Below are 20,092 nucleotides of genomic sequence, written 5' to 3'. Positions count from 1 at the left end.
TTTTCAATCGTGGCTGAATGCCGAATAGGTCTGTGCCTTCGATGCCTAACCCGTCAAGAAATTACAAAATCGCGGACGAATGTTTGATATGTCACCGCATTCAAGAATTATTTCGCTTAAAATTTAGTTTTTTCTTCGCAAGTATGATGAAAAACATTGTGTGTAACTCCTGGGGTAAGAATATTGCGAACTCGGGTCTTTAATTCCCTCGTATCCAAAATTTCACTTACCCCCCTCGTTGCACAATGTACTAATAAAGTATCATGCAAATTTACGGCTGGGAGTACAACTAACACTCAAGGAAGAAAATAGCTGCGAGGATCCTCCGTAAGATATTGGGTCAAAAACAAAGACCGTATGAAAGTTGGACAGTCCTTAGGAACCCTGAGATTGAAGACCTAGTGGCTGAACTAAATCTCACAGGCTCCGTTGGTTATGTCACCTTGGAATGGATGAAGATCGGAAAGCGAAAAGAGCGCACCTGGGTCGCCCAGCAAGAGAACGTCCTATCGCTGGGGCGACATGTTGGAGGTGGATCTGCACGAACTTCAAGTCAACAATTGACGAGAAGACGCACAGGACCGAGAAAAGTGGCGTTGCCTTGTGTCGAAGGCCAAGTCTCATTTTGGGTCGCTGAGCCAACGGAGTAAGTAAGCAAGTGAGTACAACTGTAGTACATCGCGTGGTAACTTCCAAGATATTTTTTTTAATTATTTTTTTATTTTTTTTAGTTTATTTCACAAATCACAATATACAATGTACCTATAATTAAAGTTTCGCCAAACTGTAAAACAAGTTTGTTGGCGATGCGCTCCAAAACTAAAACAATAATACTGCTTAAGAACCATATATCGACAACACAGCTGTCCCCCGGCCAATAATAAACCGTATTTCGACGCAATAAGGTGTCATAGCATTTGTCCGGTAAGTAATACCTACGCCGCACGGCTCACTCTAAATGAATCGACACTTATTATTTCCGCGAGTAAAGGTGCAAATTATATATTAAAGTCTTAGATCAAAATAGGGTTTACTCAGGTAAGTAAGTCTTTCTTTACATAACATTTTAGGAGTTACCAGAGTTTTAGGAGTTATTGAAAAACCTTTCAGCTTAAGCGCTATACCGACCGTATTCTCACGTCCCGAAGCCTAAAGATCGTTTCTCACGGTACTCGTTTATTCATATACTCACTGGCACACATCGCTAGTATGGAAGTCGTCGACCGGCGTCCGTCTGTCCGCGGCCAGGTGTAAGAGCGTCTGTCCGGACCGCAGCCTCGCGTCCCGAAGCCTAAAGATCGTTTCTCACGGCACACGTTTCTCTATATACTTACTGGCACACATCGCTAGTATGGAAGTCATCGACCGGCGTCCGTCTGTCCGCGGCCAGGTGTAAGAGCGTCTGTCCGGACCGCAGCCTCGCGTCGCGTAGCCTGAAGATTGCTCTTCTTACCTCGCTAGTGGTTTCCTAGAGAAATACATTCATATTAATGGGTATCACATAAACATTTCGCTAATACAGAACAAAGTAGAAGAAACTAGTGCTTTTCGTAATTTTATATTGTTGAAGAAATGAGTGCATGATTATTATTGCTTGCTAAAACTGTAAATAACAAAACCTATTAAACCCACGTAAAAATAGCGGTTAGGTAGCTTATGTTTAATGATGGAAGACTTCGCCCAAATTATCCGAGTGTGAGTATTCTATTCAATATCAGACTGTTTTTGTCCCCCTAATTTGATTGGACTTATTTATGTCAAAGTGTTTCAATATTTTTACTAAAGAAAAAAAAAATAAAGAAAAAAAACTTGAAGCATGTAATGTAGCATAGAATACAAGTAGCTACATTGGTAAAGGGGATTCAATATTTTGATGATATTTTTGATTGTCGGATTGAAGTTCCTAACTACTCCTAAACCACCAGAAATATCACTGAAATGTTGAGGCGATTTATCCAAACAGTGTCCAAAGAAATGAGCAGCCGTGATATTGAAACCTGGGTTGTTTCGGAGATCAAAAGTTTGCGGCACTTGCAATGGAAACGTTGGACCTGAACTCGGCCGATACCAAGAATTTTGGCAGAGAAGTGATGGGCATCTCAGGCGATCATAAGGCCTAACGCCATTCATATTGTTTATTGTTGTTGTTGCATATTGTTTGTTGTCATAAAACTTTACGGGCCTGATTTAGTTAAATTATATTCTATCCCTTTCTTACAAATACATATCCAAAATGACAGATAAAGACAAACGATTCATAACTAATTCAAGCCAGTAACGCGTTTATGAATAACGCCATAAGTCTGGCGGTGCAGAGGGGCAACGCCACTGGCGTTCTTGCGACCAAGTCGTGATGGGGTGATTTGGGGGAAGTCTTCTGTAATTCGATTTAAGTATTGTTTTGTATTAGCATACTTAATTACTTGCATTTTACTGTAATAAGATGAATGTATATTTATAAAATATATCATCACTTACCTCATTATTATCATCATTTTCTAGCAATCTAGCAGCGACGGCAACCAGGTACAGTGCAGTCCGCACGTTGCTCTCGTACTCCTCCTGCAACACGTGCGCGCGACACAGATTCTTAAATACACGTGCGGCCGACTGTACCACACGGGCGTTAGTACATGCGGTGGAGTATTATGCATGCGTGCAATCTGAGTCGAGATGTGGGACGCTTTTATGGAGTCATGGGGACTGTTTAATGGTGATCCCATACTGACTGTTATAATATATAACGTTATATAACATCGTGTGATAGGGAAAACATAATAAAACAGTATCAATATTATCATGTTGTACATGTCACACGATATTATATAACAGCCAGTATATAAGCACCATTATCCATATATAGTTGTAGTAACATAAAGTGATTTTTGATAGTTATTAATTGTTCCTTCCACCTAAATAAATTCATATATATTATGTAGGGGTCAATTCATAACTGTCAAAAACAATTCTTACGGCGCTCCGACTATAGAAGGGCAAACTAAGAATACATTTCTATTTCTACTAGCGCTATATTAAGGAAACAATATTAAAACTAAGAAATTAACTACTAATAAACGCCGCCCGCCGCCTGCGTCCAGTACGCGGCCTTAAGGACACATTCCTAATTAGCCGGCTTTTTTGTGTTAAGGACATTTTAGTTAGAGAATTATTCATTTAAAATATACTTCGACTATACTACAATGTGCAAGTGCCGTTTCGGTTGTATAACTTGCGTTACGCATAAGTAGTTACTTAATACTAGTAATCATGCAACGGAATAAGGCGCCCACTAGATAACAGACAAATTCTAATCTAAAGTACTGTACAACATTTACATAAACTATCTATTTACATATAACCATGAAAGAGCATACAAGTCACAGGCTAATCCAATGTGGGAAGAACGCTAATAGCCTATGATAGGTTATTCCACAGCTGTACTAGGAGCATTCTATGAAAACGGAAAGTTTTTCATCGAGTCTTTTTAACGAAATTCATTTTTTTTTTATACTACGTCGGTGGCAAACAAGCATACGGCCTGCCTGATGGTAAGCAGTATCCGTAGCCTATATACGCCTGCAACTCCATAGGAGTTACATGCGCGTTGCCGACCCTAACCCCCTCCCACCCTCGTTGAGCTCTAGCAACCTTACTCACCGGCAGGAACACAACACTATGAGTAGGGTCTAGTGTTATTTGGCTGCGATTTTCTGTAAGGTGGAGGTACTTCCCCAATTGGGCTCTGCTCTAGATCTGGAATGACATCCGCTGTGCTGTGCCCTACCACACAGAGCGAGATGACATTCACAATGCCCATACCTCTCTTGTGGACGTAGTTTAAGGACATACCCGGGTCCAAATTATTTAAACAATACCTAATTATTGCTCAAAGTATTGGTGTAATTATGAGTACGAGTCGCTTACGTAACGTTTGCTTTATGACGGAAGAATAGCTTTGCGATTCCAACCGAACGTACGTACATTTTTGATAAAATTTATATTTCGGGAAAAAACGGTTTCCACTAACTAAATCTTAACAAATCACTTTGATTTTAATGTAGATCGCTTCAGCATAATATATTCTAGCTTTATATGTTTCGCTTTAAAAAAAAAAGTTTTTATTAAACAAACGGCTTAATTCGACCTTAAAAAAAAGTTTTTTATAAAACAAACGGTTTAATTCGACCTTAAAAAAAGTTTTTATAAAATAAACGGCTTAATTCGACCAAGTTTTAATCACATTTTATCTTCTTCCTCGCGTTGTCCCGGTATTTTGCCACGGCTCATGGGAGCCTGGGGTCCGCTTGAGAACTAATACCCAGAATTGGCGTTGGCACTACTTTTTACGAAAGCGACTGCCATCTAACCTTCCAACCCAGAGGGTATAAACTAGGCCTTATGGGGATCACATCTTAGTCACATTTTATACGTTGGTTTTATAAAAACTATGTATTTTTTTTAAAGCGAAACAGTACAAAGTGTGGAAATGTCATAATTAATGTCTAATTTCTATGAAATCATGAGGTTTGCAATAACAATCCCTCACTTCGATTCAAGTGTGCAAAGTTAGTTTAGACGAAGATATACATCTCCTCTTCTTCTTCCTTGCTCTTTCCCACTTTAGGTGGGGTCGGCTCTCCTAATTATTGTGCGCCACGACATTCTGTCGAGGGTTGTCGGGTCAGGCAGATTATTCCTATCAATGAGCTTGGCCATGCTGGTCCACCATGTGGACGGAGGGCATCCTCTGGCTCTCTTTTTGTCCGGCAGGTCGAGTTTTTTTGACTATATACTCATCATCCCTAAGCATTTAGACTAAGATATACATACATCTGAATAATGTAACTATGGATTTTGAGTTGATTTCAAAATAACAGATTTATGTAGGCATTCGTATTTAAGTATAGACACTAGACAGCATTAGATTATATAACCAGTGCACAGTAAAACTCAAACTATCATTTTAAATAAATAAATTATATTTTATTTTAAAATACCGGGTATTTTCAGTCAGTTCAGTCATACAGCATCGTAACTCTAGTACACGTTTATGAATAAGGGGGTAAATGATTTGTCTGCTCTTTCGCGGTTACGACAGACACAAATGGTATGGAAACGTGACACAGCGTATTGGACAGAGGACTCACTATCAAAGATTCCGGGTCGTGGTTCGGTTGGTGTGTTTCAAGCCTTTTGGTGCCCCGTCTGAGTTCTTCCGCGCAAGCTTCTAGAACGTAGCATACCTAAACAAGAAATGGAATCAACATTAAGGTGTTTCACTTTAGTATGGAGAAATACAAATTGAAAAGGTATAGAGAAAACCCCATACATTAAGTGAAAATTAACTTTATTCCAAAATAACAAAATATAATGAACTGATACTAAAATCGAATGAAAAAACTGAATTTTGGGATTAAAACACTAACACACACACAACGTGTGGAAAAACTGATAAATCTTAATTAGAACAGAGTAACCAAAATACAAGTTTACTATTAATTTTAAAATTTGATTATATGTAGGAGGTTCAGTATCACACTTGTCAGGCATGACGCTACGGCTTACTACGTCAGGCCTCCGTGCTACGTCATCCCTTCACGTCGGGCCACGTCACACCACGTCACCGCCAGCATACGTAGTTAGCCGATGCACCGTTGCATTTAGTGATTGTGAAATCGATATATCGAATATTTGTGGTCAATAAAAGCGGAGCGCCGCCTTGACTCGGGGCCAATCATTACACCTAAATCGTTTAGGTCGGACACTTAGTTAAGGTTTTATTGTAATTTTGCACCCAATATATTCTATTCTGTAGTACAGACCTCTTATCATTTACCTCCTCCGCTGCTGCCACTACCTACATATATAATTCACTACTCTTCGCTTTGATGGTAGCCGCTTAAGCCATTTTCTACCCACCGATGTGGATTCGTTGGCTAATTGAGAAAATCTTTGTTGATGTTGTGCAACCTCTAAAAATTGACCGATTTTTTTTTTTGGCATATATTAATTTTTTATCAGTACGAAAATTGAGAAAAACGAAAAACCCTAATCAACATTAAGAAATATGACAATAGTACATTGTTCAACGAGGTAAGTGAAATTTTGCAAACGAGGTCTTTAGATGCACGACAGTCGCAGGCTGCAGTGCATTAAAGACTCGAGTTTGCAAAATTCTTCGCCCCGGAGTTACTCACAATGTTTTTTGTCATACTTGCGAAAAAAAATAGTTATTAGTGTCCCAAGGGAAGAAAAGTAGGACATTGCGTGCCGCGTGTTAGTTACCCGAGCCAAAGACGAGGGTGGCAAACACGCGGGATGGAATGTCCTACTTTTCCTCCCGTGGTGCGCATACTATTTTTCTACTCGACGGACGCGGAAAGCGGCAACTTCGTTTAGCGCAGCGGGAGCAAAGTTGACGCTTTCCGCCCGGAGGGCAGAAAACTAAATTGTAAGCGAAATAATTCTTAAATACGGTGACATTTCAAACATTCATCCGCCGTATTGTCATTCTTTGACAACCCTGACCAAGGCACAGATCTATCCGGCATTCAGCCACGATTGAAAATTCTGTATAAATATTTTAAACAGACCGCGGGAACAATACATGCCTTTGCCCTTCAGTATACCTGCATGAAATAAGATCTTTTTCGAGCAAGTGTGATGAAAATAAAATAAACCCCATTTAACCTTTAAATCTATTTAAGAAGCCATATCGAGACAACAAACAAAATTCAGGCCTAAATTGAAAATCAATTGGTCGTTTCAAATGGCAGATTTAGATCTCTGGAACTGAAAGAGTTAAAGTTGAGATAAGGGGCTTTCTTGGAGACTTGACCCTTTGACCATAACAGACGTCCATTCATCGTTATAAACTATATAACGATATTTGTAAAAGGGCAATGTGGACAAGACCGTCTATCGGGTAATACCGTCTACGAGCTCTTTCGTCGCTTCTAACTCCTGCGTTTGTATGCTTCCCCATTTACAGAAGGTCGGTAGAGCAGAAAGAGCGAAGCTCTTCTTTTCTGATTGTGAAGTATACAAATACAATAGTACCTATGACGGTCTCTCCAACCAAAAATTGTATAATGCCTGCTGTCTTCTCTACATTGATTTTTATAAGAATAGAATTTCGGAAAAATTATATCGGCCTCAGTAAAAAGACTTGAACGTTATTTAAAAAATAAATTACATAGTATACTAACCTTGTCTAATGGCAATTCAATTCCAATGTGTATCATCTGCGAGAACACCTGAGCAAATCTTAGCAAGTCCTTTACTACTGAGACCTGTAACAAAGTACATTCACATTTTTATTTTGTTGTTAGTAAACTATAGGAACCGTAGAGTGCAGCACCCGAGCCCCCAGAATATTGGCATAAGACTTTCCAACACGTACGATCCTTATAGGAGGAACTAGTCCGGACGGCATTAACCGAGCACCCGCCTTCGCCTGGCTTTCCATGTGTAACAAAGTGTAGAGTAAATGCAACAAGGGATACGAATCGTACCCCTTCTTATCGTATCATACAATACCTAACAATAATTGACTATTTTATAGGTTGATTGACCGAATCATGTTGCTTCAAACTAAAGAGTAATGTATGTCATATATCTGTACAATATCATGTAGCTATCCAAACGCATCTAAATGCTGTAAGGCAAGTGCGTAAAGCGTCTAAAACGGAACTAACCGAGTTATGCTGCCTCAGTAGCAGCGCGTGTCGCCATAGTGCGAGACAGCGGTCAAAGCGCGCCTCGTCCGCGAAGACGGCGCCGCGGAACACGATGGGGTGGGGCAAGTCCGGACAGCGTCGGCCTAGGACCCGCTCGCGGACGGCTAGACCTTCCATGTGTAGGCCGTGGGCGTTGCCGTGTAGGCGCTCCACTTCCTGTGGAAAAATAAACGTAAACAAATTTATTAGATCTGATCTGATACCCCAGAATGAAACCCAAGAACATTTTTTTTTTTATAAATAAAATTATATTCATCAAACAGTTGCAAGTGCGACTTAAATCCGGGGATCGCTGGGTCAAATGTCAAATCCCGGCTTGTACAATTGAATTGTTTGGAACTTACCAGACTAATCCCAATAAAGCCGAGATTACCTCTGGGTTGGAAGGTCAAATCGCAGTCGCCTTCGGTAAACTTATGCATACTCCAATTCTTGGAACTAGTTACCAAGCGAACCCCAGGCTCCCATGAGCCGTGACAACGTCAGGAAGATGATGATATATTCGTGAAAGTTCTTACCTGTAATGTGGTGCTCTCTTTCCAATTATCATACGCCGGTATGGGATCCGCGGGTTTTTTCAGCAACAATCCGTATCGTGTGTCATATCTCATCGCCATCGCTTTGCGTAGGTATTGGTACGCCATCTGTGAGTAGAAAATATTTTAATTATCTCTTAGCACTTTGAAATGAAAAATCTGGAAGCTGTTTTTGAATTTCGGGCGCTCGATTTCCTTTCAATATATCTCCACTACTAATCATTTAAATTTTACTAATAGAATAGGGAGTTTTACTGCAATGTTCTGCCGCCAGAGAGCAGCACTATCATATATTTTAAACCATAGAGTAACTTATACATACTATGCCTTAAACAGTTTTTTGAGAAGTTTTCACTATGACTTTGATGCATTTGTTTGTTTACAGAGGCGTACCGCGATAGCGAAAATCGAAATTTCGTTAACTGCCTCTTTATCACTCGAATAGGGTTGTTTCCATCTACAAATCTTAGGGCAGAATTGTACCAATTCTTTTGGATTATAAGAACATGTTAAACTACTTTTAGGGGACCTGTAATAACCATATTTTTGTAAATATTGAATTTAAAATATCTTTTGGCACACGTCACGTGACCAAACTCGAAACGTCTTTGAAAATTCTGATGACGTCACAACTCTCGGATTGACACTGTTGACAGTTAGGCGATAAACAAAAAAGCGGCCAAGTGCGAGTCGGACTCGCCCATGAAGGGTTCCGTACCATTTATGACGTATTAAAAAACTACTTACTAGATCTGGTTCAAACCAATTTTCGTTGGAAGTTTGCATGGTAATGTATATCATATATTTTTTTTAGATTTTTCATTCCGTTATTTTAGAAGTTACAGGGGGGGGACACACTTTTTTTCACTTTGGAAGTGTCTCTCGCGCAAACTATTCAGTTTAGAAAAAAATGATATTAGAAACCTAAATATCATTTTTGAAAACCTATCCTTAGATACCCCACACGTATGAGTTGAAGAAAAAAAAATTTTTTTTAAATTTTTATGACGTATTAAAAAAACACTACTTACTAGATCTCGTTCGAACCAATTTTCGGTGGAAGTTTGCATGGCAATGTATATCATATTTTTTTTTTAGATTTTTCATTCTGTTATTTTAGAAGTTACGGGGGGGGGACACACTTTTTACCACTTTGGAAGTGTCTCTCGCGGAAACTATTCAGTTTAGAAAAAAATTATATTAGAAACCTCAATATCATTTTTAAAGACCTATCCATAGATACCCCACACGTATGGGTTTGATGAAAAAAGATTTTTTGAGTTTCAGTTCTAAGTATGGGGAACCCCCAAAATTTATTGTTTTTTTTCTATTTTTGTGTAAACATCATAATGCGGTTCATAGGATACATCTACTTACCAAGTTTGAACAGTATAGCTTTTATAGTTTCGGAAAAAAGTGGCTGTGACAGAATCGGACAGACAGACGGACATGACGAATCTATAAGGGTTCCGTTTTTTGCCATTTGGCTACGGAACCCTAAAAATGACAAATGTCAGTTGACAGTTCGTATCGTCTACGTGTGTATGTACTTATGTGTCAAACCGTAAACTGTGACATCACACAATTTTCAAAGAGTGTTTTGGGCGCGAAAGTATCTGTCAAAATATATTTTGTTAATTTAACATGTTTAAAGCCGTTTTTAGTATAAAAGTTTTTTTTTTTTTAATCTTTATTAGAGAGCTTTATCGCTTAGCGATTATGTCGCTCCATATAATCAACATACAATAACACTCATTAACGCTTACTAAGACCTATATTTACGAGTCTGAACAGTGCTCTGGCCTCGTCCGACAATGGAAAAGCCAAGGCACTATTACAGCCACCGACATTGTGAAAAGTATTATGGGCTATTTTCAGTAAGTAGTATAAAAGTTGAATTTTAGGGCAACTTTTAGTTAATATAGAACGTAATACAAGAGTTTCGAAAAATTGGAAACAACCCTATTTGCAAGACTGATAGAGAGGCAGATAACGATACTTCGATTTTCGTGTTTAACGGTAGTATGGACTAGAGGCGCCCCCTTTGCAGAGTTTTGCGTAATATCCCCTATTGAAAATGAGCCTTGTAGTCTATACCACTACATTCCCAATTTATATTGCTTGTATTTCAAAAATATCAATTTGCCGTTTTCCATAGATTTTCGAGTGACGAACTTGAGCTCTCGAAATTCACAAATCGGCCTCTCGATTGCCTGTGGCCGCGTGACCTCCGGCCTCCCCGCTAGAAGTTCCGCTCCGGTCTCTACACATTGTAGTATAGATAGAGTTTAGTAGTACCCTGAGACAGTAGTACTCCTTGTCGTTGGCGAACGAGGCCCCCAGCAGCTCGAAGGCCTCGATGGCCTGCGGCCGCGTGACCTCCGGCCTCCCCGCTAGCAGCTCCACTACGGATGCCCGCGCGCGCTCCGCTGCGCATTGTAGTGGTGTCATACCTAAAAAAATTATAAGATTAATCATCTTTAATAATGATAAAACCGATTGCCGACTGCTTCAAAAGTCAATAAAAACGGTTATGGTCAATGTGCCAAAGCAATTACAATTAAAAAAACTTGGGCTAAGTTGAAAAGCGACCAATATGTTCCGTGAAAAGATGTTGCTATGCGTTTGAAGTGTGGCCTCAATTTCCCTAGAATCTCATCATCAGATCATGGCCTGACCTGACCTGATCCTTCGAGAGATCAGGGAATATTAAAGTCAGTATATAAAAGTGACAGTTACCATTTTCATTTGTCAATATTTTAGCGTTGTGCTCGATAAGCGCGCAGACAACCGCAGCGTGCCCGCATTCTGCCGCGAAATGTAACGCCGTGGCGCCGCAGAGTGCCCGCTCATCTACTCTAGCACCACTATCTAGAAGGAATTGGACCTGGAAAGATAACCGATGGGTATTATTTTAATTCATAGACGGAAAAAGCAGTTAGGCGAATGGAGTCGAGTGACAACATGTCGAAATTTGATTTTACCCGTTTCCAGGCATAGTACGATTTATCGACCACATACGCACCAAAAGAATTTCAACCTTAGCCATCCGATTTAAGGTTCAAATTAGATTGCACTTTCGGAAAATGTGACTTGTCTTCAAATGAATCATCAAAGCTGGATTTATTGGTATATATTTGAATTTTTTGGGAAAACCTTGTAGATTGGTGCGGCCTGGAAAAGGGTTAATAACACTCGGCCTTCTCGTCTTTCTTAAGCTAAATAACGTCTTGGGGAAAAGATTAGAGTTGTGCGTGCTCGTTAATTGAAAAGATCGCTCCAAACTAGTACAATCTCACAAATGTACTAGTTTGCTCTTTAGTACAGTAGTACACCGAGACAAACTAAGCATAATAATGTCACGGAACGGTTTTTCGGGGCGATATGTAAAGTAGTACAATTCGAAATTAGTTGTCTCGTTTACTTCCGTGCAGTTGCAACGGAGTGACGGCTACGTGCTATCTCGCTCATATTAGCCGAGAACCGTTCGCACGTCATCGTCAATCGCACGCGCTCGGCGTTAGTTCGGTCGGATCACTCGGATCGCTCACTATCACTTCTCTTTCCCGTTCCGTTTTGCGTGTAGTGTAACCAAGAGCAGAATAATTTGGGAATAGTTCGGTCTAGTACAGTGCAGGGAATTGAGTCTTTTTGACTTTAGTACATGTACTACACAAGTCTAGAAGAGATGGAAAGAGACGTGCGATCGCTCTTATGACTTATTCCACGGCAGCGGAACGAACACTCCCGAGCGTCACAAGCGTGCACGCTCGCTAACCGCAATATCCTCATTGCGCTTGTAAATTCCTTTATGAGATCTGTCACAGGAAAGAAAACCTTATGTAGCGTTTTCAGGGTTTCCTTTCGGTTTTGAAAAATCAAGCACATATCGGAATTTCCAAGCGTAGCGACGATATATTTGTGGCGTCAGTATCGAGCGTGCAAGCTTTTTTTTTTTCAACCGTTTTAATGCGATTGGCGTAGACAAATGTGGGGCCACATTTAAAGAAACTCACCACATCCAAACGTCCCTTATGAACTGGCAAATAAGGCATGTGTTGTACCTATTGTTTGTATTGCTGTATGCCCCATGCCAAACCAGTCGTCTATCAATCAAAGCAGGCCGCTCTGACAGGTAGGTATGCTGTTTTTGTGACGTAGGACTTTCGGCTACCAAATACTTGACTAAATCAAGTCTTTAAAAGTGTTATTGACTAGACACTTACCACATCCAAATGTCCCTTATAAGCTGCAATCATAAGGCATGTGTTATTGTACTTGTTGGCCTTATGTATATCGGCTCCATGCCTGACTAGATACTTGACTATGTCGAGTCTTCCGTCAAAACAGGCGGCTCTGAGCGGTGTGCTGAGGGTTTTGGTGGCGTGGTTGACGTTGGCGCCGGCGCGGACGAGGCGTTTTACGATGCCGAGGTGGCCGGCGCCCGCGGCGCACCAGAGGGCTGTGGCACCTGGAATTCAAGAATAATGTCAGGGTACATTTCACAGATGTTTATGCTGAATGGTGCTGAGATTTGAAAGCTAATTATAGGATAGAATAGAATAGAATAGAATAGAATAATTTTATTCGTAGACACAAACAAGACACATTAAATTACATGATATAACAAAAACAAAGGAAGTATAAAGTGCCACGAAATGGCCTCATCTCAGCATGTTGCTGGTGGCTTCCAGCGCTGATCTTCCGATGAGACCATCAAGTGAGAAAAATCACGAAAGGTAACAGACAAGAAGGAAAAATACATAAAATAATATAGATATGTCACTATTGCATATAATTATGTCACTATTGCATGGAAAACTTTTGAAGTGAAAACTTCTTTAGCGGCGCTGTGCACTTTTTGTGATGGGGAAAAAATGTTAAACCCGCGACAGGTCACGTGACCGACAGATTCGACAGATTGAAAATTCGTAAGACGGCCACGTGACGTAGTCGTTGAAATTATGGATGGAAGTTAAATTTTTCTGAGATAAACTTTTTAATGTTAAATAATTGTAATAGTTCTGAAGTATTAAATTTTTAACGTAATATTAATTGTCATGTTTGTGTATTTTACCACATAAATGATAGTACTTTTATACTGATAATTAAATCAATTCGTGCAAAATTATTCCCTAACCATTCCAAAATATCAAAAAAGCACAACGTTAATATTCAAGTGTTCACTTCTGCCGGCACTCCCGGAGTGCAACCCGATGTTTTTTTTTACGCTTTATCCGAAATAATTAAAATTAGGTTTTTTATATGAACATCAAAATCCCGCAAAAACGAAGTGCAGGATTGTTGGGTTAGGGGCGCGATGGTGTTTTTTAGGGTTCCGTAGTCAACTAGGAACCCTTATAGTTTCGCCATGTCCGTCTGTCTGTCTGTCTGTTTGTCTGTCCGAGGCTTTGCTCCGTGGTCGTTAGTGCTAGAAAGCTGAAATTTGGCATGGATATATAAATCAATAAAACCGACAAAGTCGTACAATAAAATCTAAAAAATTAATTTTTTTTAGGGTACCTCCCCTACACGTAAAGTGGGGGTGAATTTTTTTTTTTCGCTTCAACCCTAGAGTGTGGGATATCGTTGGAAAGGTCTTTCAAAACTAATAGGGGTTTTCAAGAAACATTTTTTGATAAAGAGAATATATTCGGAGATAATCGCTCTGAAAGAAAAAAGAAATGTGTCCCCCCCCCTCTAACTTTTGAACCATAGGTCCAAAAAATATAAAAAAAATCGTGGAAGTAGAGCTTAAGAAAGACATTAAATGAAAACTATAGCGGACATGATCAGTTTAGCTGTTTTTTAGTTATCGCAAAAAGTTTTCCATTCATAGTAAAAAGACTTACTTTAATTAGGTACTGATTATGCAAATTTGCCTATTTGTTTAACTCGGGTGAAAGGTACCGTTTCATCCCTTGGTTAACAATTTACTATACTTTAAGCTCCAGTTTAGCTTATTGTGACGGAAGAGTAACTACGGAACCCTACACTGAGCGTGGCCCGACATGCTCTTGGCCGGTTTTTGTTTATACAATGAGTTAGCGTTGCATAATTAATCTTATTGGCCACTAATTACTTACATACATATTTCATGTCAGTTATGTATCATAGTTTATAACATTAAAAAACCTGGCGATACAGAGATTCATGTAGGCCTAATTCTTAGATAAAAGTGGACGGAAAAAAATATACTTACACATTTATTAGTTGCAAATCAACATCTAACATCTAACCGAAATTCTTCTGCTTTTTCAAAATGATCAATAACATTACAGAAGAGCATTTAAAAATGTTGAAACAGAAAAAAATAATCAACGGCTCAAAAGACGTCAATACTATGCTGTGAAAGTATATCGTCGCAAAACTTGAATGTTTGTCTTATCAATTCTTTTTGTGGCACACTTTTTTAAATTCTCATTCCAATCGGTGTCAACAAACTTCGTTTTTGTTTACAAACGATCCTAAAAACCAGTAGGTTATTTTTACAAGCTTTTATTTAACTTACCCTGTTAGTATGTATGTATGTTATTTTGTTGGTGAGAGTCAAATCTTGGAAGCTAAATTTAACCCACTTCCCGATTTCCGATTGAGCTGAAATTTTGCATACATATGTAAATCGGATGACAATGCAATATTATGATGACATGGAACTGATCTGATGATGGCAAAAGGAGGGACCAATGGGAGCTCTGTGATGGGAGTCTGTACCAAAAATGATTTTTTTTACCAGAAACTTATTATATTATAATTATTATAAATGCGAAAAGAACTATGTCCGTCTAAATGTCTGTCAACCAAATTTGATATGCCTAAGAGATAGTTCGAGGCTCGGAGAAGGACATCTTATCAATCAAAATCATTCCATGCACACTTGCAGGCAGAAGGTAGTTTTCTATAAAGCCTAGTTGGGCTAGAAGAAGGAAGCTTTCCACTTCTGCGTACATACTTGCAATGCTAATGTCTACAATAGCAATATATCTCCCGGTTCATTTAATTATATGTCGCACACACCTGACAAGCAGCTGATCCCAAGGCATTACTCGAGTAAATCAACGCATGAACAAAGAACTTTCTGGAATCCAGCCAACTACCGTTTCAAACGAGTCGAGTGGCTTAAAATATCACTTTCATTCGTAAATGGCAATTATATTAAGATCGCATGAGACGAACGCTGATAAATTAGAAGAACAGGCGTTTGCCGCGCAGTTGAAAATAAAACCAATTTCATCTTGCTCAATAAGTAATAAAGACCAGCAGATGATGATTTACTTTTTAGTGCCTGATCGACCCAAACAAAAGCATTGTTTGGATTTGGAACATTTTTAAAGCAACCAAAATTAATGACCTGCGTAAAGGCACACAATTAGACGCAAAATTAAGCAGAACGAGAAAATAAAAGAAAGACATTTCTTTGGCCAATGCCACCACAATTTACTGAAAACTAAAGAGATCCAATCATGTTCTCTTTCCTTTTCTTGTTTATTACAGGTGACGTCAAGTGTAAACCCAAACAAAGACACGTGAATCGGCATTTTTAGACTCGGTCATGTTTTTGACGCCTATGTCGTCGGACTTTAAATCTTTAAATCTACTGGATAGATTTTATCAGTTATTACGGTGTATGTCACGTGAATATATATGGATTTGTTAGATACTGTATATAGTTATGTTGATATAGGCTAGTTTTCTTCATTGGCGGCATTAACAATGGTGAAAGTAGATATAGAATTAAATTTCCGCTTGTAAATATGTTGTGAGGTACTAACAGGAATAGTCTTTTAAATAGCATTATTTGGCCGTTGATACCTACAGATAAAACTAGCTAAAAGACCATTTCATAACTGTTTGAAAATGAACTGACGTGACGTGTAAACTGAGTAGGTGCAGCTTTCAACTGTCAAATTTAACCTCTCTGGTGTGGCGGGTGTCCAATCGCTTACCATCACGCAATTCGTCTGCTAGTTTGCCTACTATATCATAAAAAAATGCAGCTATTATATTTTTGATTTTTTATTTAAAGTTGTAAGTACACTTTTTATATGTAGGAATTGTTTGTTATTTATACTCAGGACGACGAATTCTTTTGATCCTAGAAGGAGAAAAAGTGTATTGTTCCATAAATTTCGTTGTGATACAATGTCTATGAAAAAAGGTGACCTTGGGGCGCTTTTTTTCCTTTGTCTGCGGCACTAGGTTTTAGTCGACCCAAACAAAGAACAGTTCGGGGCATTTTTGTTACAAACGTGACGGAGCACGTGGCGCGTTATATTTAGACCTGGATTTCCAGAAGCGAGACTAATTGTACGCTCACATCGACTGTTTCTTTTTTGACACTTCACGGCCAAGGAACATAATTTTCAGGAGTTTTGGTAGATATAAACATATAAATAAATACTTAAATGAAAGTAGTGTCTTAACGGTATAAAACGCGTGGTTACCTCCAGTTAGGGGTAGTGTGAGGTGGATTTTATACTTTTTTTATTTCGAATTTATCATCATAAACTATAGCATAAAGTAGACTAGGGGTTCCCAATCTTTTTCAACATGCGGCGCAGTTACAAGTTTAGTATTTTTCAACGGCGCCCTTGTAAATTTAAAATCACGGTCGAAAAAGAGAGACACGACGCTATATTATTTGCCGATGCGAGCGCTCAAATAGGTACCCGCGAATATTTGTGGTTTCGTATAATGATAGAACTCACGGCGCCCCTCTTTACTTTCTACGGCGCACCAGGGCGCCGCGGCGCACACTTTGGGAACCCCTGGACTAGTCTATATCACGGGCGGTGAGATTTAAATTTAAACTTTATTCTGTTTGTTTTGCATAAAAATCACAAATTAAGAAAAAACACAAGCTACTAGTAATTAAGTCTAATGAACGTGTTTATTACAGAAAGTTAAAGCGGTTCTCACTTGCGGTTTCCGATTTCAGCGTTAATATGATAACTGCCTACAGCATTCATCTGTCAAGAGATGCTTAGCTTTCCCACGCGATAGGTGAGAATATCATAAAATCGTAGTGCCGGCCTACATATGACGCACCTATTCAGAAATATGTCAGTAGTCAGCAATTGGACGTCAGTTTAAGTGTGTCGCGCTTACACACGTGTGCTTTATATTTACGAATAGTAGAGTAATACATTCTTATATTACAATAATATCATGTACAACTAACTAAGCTTGCAAAAATATATTAACACGCTATTATGGTTTTACACATTTGTTTGCGTCATAATTTTGCGCGCTTCGTTGTACTTGTGCAAGATATTATTGCAGATACAGTAAAGCCTTACTAGATCAGGGTCACACGTCTCGGGAAGAAGAACCTTTTGAATACTTTTAGGTAGGTACAAAAAGGATTTAGATGAGAGCTCTCAATATTGGATTCTATTCTAACTGTGAGATTTGGCTTTAACTAACCTTTTAAGACAAATCATAAGTATATAATGTAAAATATAATGTCAATAGAACAAAACAAAAAAAATCAAGAATTAGACACAATTCTAGGGTTTAACAAGTAAACCTCTGGAGTTGCAGGCGACCATCTGCGGTGACTGCTTACCATCCGACGGGCCGTGTGCTTGATGGCCACCGTCGTGGTATAAAAAAACCTATGCTGGTGCCATCTGTAAAATCCTTCGACCGGCCAACCCCACTATCACTTGGCTAGGCTCCCTAGTACAATGTCCATAACCATTAGATTAAACTGCAGTTTTTATTCATTTTATAACTTCATAAGTTTTATAACACAATACCTACGCAAAATCCAATCAAGTTACGCAAACACTTTTTCAATATTTAAGAGCGACGCGATTCAGGCTAACATTCCCTCACGTAAATACTTGCTCGTAACTATGTTTACAAAACAAAATAAAGAAGCGTAACGCTTTAATAATTGTAAGTGCTTATATGACAGCGCTGAGTTAGACAAAAATTGTTCCAGTTAAAGGTTTTTTAAGGAATTATTATGCTCGAACTAAAAGTTTAACCTAGCAAGATCTTACCGAACTACGTGGTTACGAAACTATAAGTATTTTTAACGTCGTTGGGAATCTATTCGTACGATTAAAAGGGAGTTTTGAACTATTAAAAGACGTGATAAACAATAACAATAAATGCTGAGCTAGGCTGCAAAGAAAACGGCGTGTCGGTAAAGGTTGCAATTTACCGACCCGCCCGCTTTCTTCTCCCTTGCTTGTCTTAATACATATCTTGCCTGTCTACATATTTAGGTCATAATAAAGTTCTTTAAACATAAGCGTTCTCAAGAAAACCTCTTTTTAAACAGATTCCAAGTTTTGATAAGAAGCATAAAATATGTACGCGGCGTACGCCTTATATGTCAAACTCTCATATATCCTTTTAACTTTTAGACAGATTGACATCAAAGCCCTACCTCACATGGCGACCCAGCGAGCATACCTTGCCAGTTACACTCAGTGGCGTAGCTAGGCTTGGACGAAGCGGCCCTCGCTCACGGCCTCGCACTCAAAAGGGGCTCCACATGACGGACCAAGCCCTGGCACCTGGCACTCATGCGGACGGCGCCATTGACGCAATGAGGCGTTCACTCACCTTCAATGACATACTCGTCGAACTTTACAGTGCCTTCGGTTTCCAACCGGACTGGCGGCCGGAACTTGTCGAGTAGTATCCGGACGGCTCCTTCGCGCCCGTGTCGCGCTGATGCGATGAGGGGTGTGCATTTGACGCCGTCGCAGCAGACATCCTGAAGGAAATATTTTTATAGATTACCTAATTACTCATATTTAAAGTACTCAATAGAGTCCGATGTAGAGATAGGCAGCCAATCGTGTAAACGAGCTATGTAAGAGATTTATAACCTAAAAAGTGCTTGATGGGTATGCTATGCTATTGTGTGCAAAAACGGCATGAGGTATATTCCACTTAATTATAGTTGATTTCACAAATGATACGTAATATCTAAGAGGCGAACATAAATGCCATAAGGCATCATTGACACTAGTGGTCATTGGTGTTATACTGAGAACTTGAGCAAAGTAATAAAAATTGTAGGTAGAATTGATCACCAAATACAGTTTATATCCCTCTCACCCTCTTATGCATGCTAAAAAAAAAGGTGAATGCTTTATAACCGCATTAAGACTTAGCGCTGCTGCGTTGGAATTTATAATGACAATGGCCAATTCAAAAACACTGCAGACACTTTAAACTTTAGTTACTAAATGCCTGCCAAGTATAAGCAAGCTAAATAATTTATTATGAACATTAATAAAGCCGTTATATCAACTTGTCAAAACGCACGACAGTTATCTACATAAATCATAATTTAGATAAACTTTCACTTTCCAAATCAGCTAGGAACTTGGATTATTTTTAAAGTGCTGCACTTTTGAAACCAGTCTGTATTTTTACTATTTTTACACACTTTTATTACACACTTTTTTACACACTTTTTTACACACTTTTTTTACACACTTTTATTTAGCTTCACCGCGTATCTTCTTTGTATAAATCTACATATAATCTTGTAAGTTAAATTTGAACCACTTCCTGGTGTCTGTTTGAGCTGAAATTTGGTATACTTCCGTATTTCCGATGACAATGCAATAGTATGCTAACATGGAGCTGATCTGATGATGCAGTCGGAAGGTAGCCAAAGGAACTCTTCGATGGAAAAACGTAAACACATTGAGTTTAGGCTCATTTGAAAGGTCTCAAGAAGTACTTGATAGACTTACAAAAATTAGAAAGTGCACTCGGCAATAAAAGTGTGTGTCAAAAATATTTTTGACGGGTACTTGTTTTTAAGAAAGATAGAACTTCTGT

General features: G+C 39.0%; 1 protein-coding gene across 3 annotated transcripts in view; it reads right to left on the bottom strand.

The window, feature by feature from the left end:
- Window positions 1-20,092, bottom strand: part of LOC133527839 (protein fem-1 homolog B) — a 40,885-nt gene that overhangs the window by 17,311 nt on the left and 3,482 nt on the right. For 2 of the 3 annotated variants that reach the window (XM_061865030.1, XM_061865028.1), the window contains exons 2-11: window positions 18,857-19,010; window positions 12,502-12,746; window positions 11,015-11,162; window positions 10,574-10,728; window positions 8,258-8,383; window positions 7,698-7,895; window positions 7,209-7,292; window positions 5,148-5,243; window positions 2,479-2,589; window positions 1,335-1,468 (exon numbers count right to left, since the gene is read on the bottom strand). In XM_061865030.1, coding sequence (XP_061721014.1) covers window positions 1,335-1,468; window positions 2,479-2,589; window positions 5,148-5,243; window positions 7,209-7,292; window positions 7,698-7,895; window positions 8,258-8,383; window positions 10,574-10,728; window positions 11,015-11,162; window positions 12,502-12,746; window positions 18,857-19,010 — 1,451 coding nt within the window. The remainder of the gene's footprint in view (window positions 1-1,334; window positions 1,469-2,478; window positions 2,590-5,147; window positions 5,244-7,208; window positions 7,293-7,697; window positions 7,896-8,257; window positions 8,384-10,573; window positions 10,729-11,014; window positions 11,163-12,501; window positions 12,747-18,856; window positions 19,011-20,092) is intronic. The other variant, XM_061865029.1, reaches the window with a different exon arrangement.

Source organism: Cydia pomonella, chromosome 18 (assembly GCF_033807575.1).
Source record: "Cydia pomonella isolate Wapato2018A chromosome 18, ilCydPomo1, whole genome shotgun sequence".
Lineage (NCBI taxonomy): Eukaryota > Metazoa > Arthropoda > Insecta > Lepidoptera > Tortricidae > Cydia > Cydia pomonella.
Note: the sequence above shows the minus strand (reverse complement) of the source record. Positions and strands in the feature narration are given on the sequence as shown.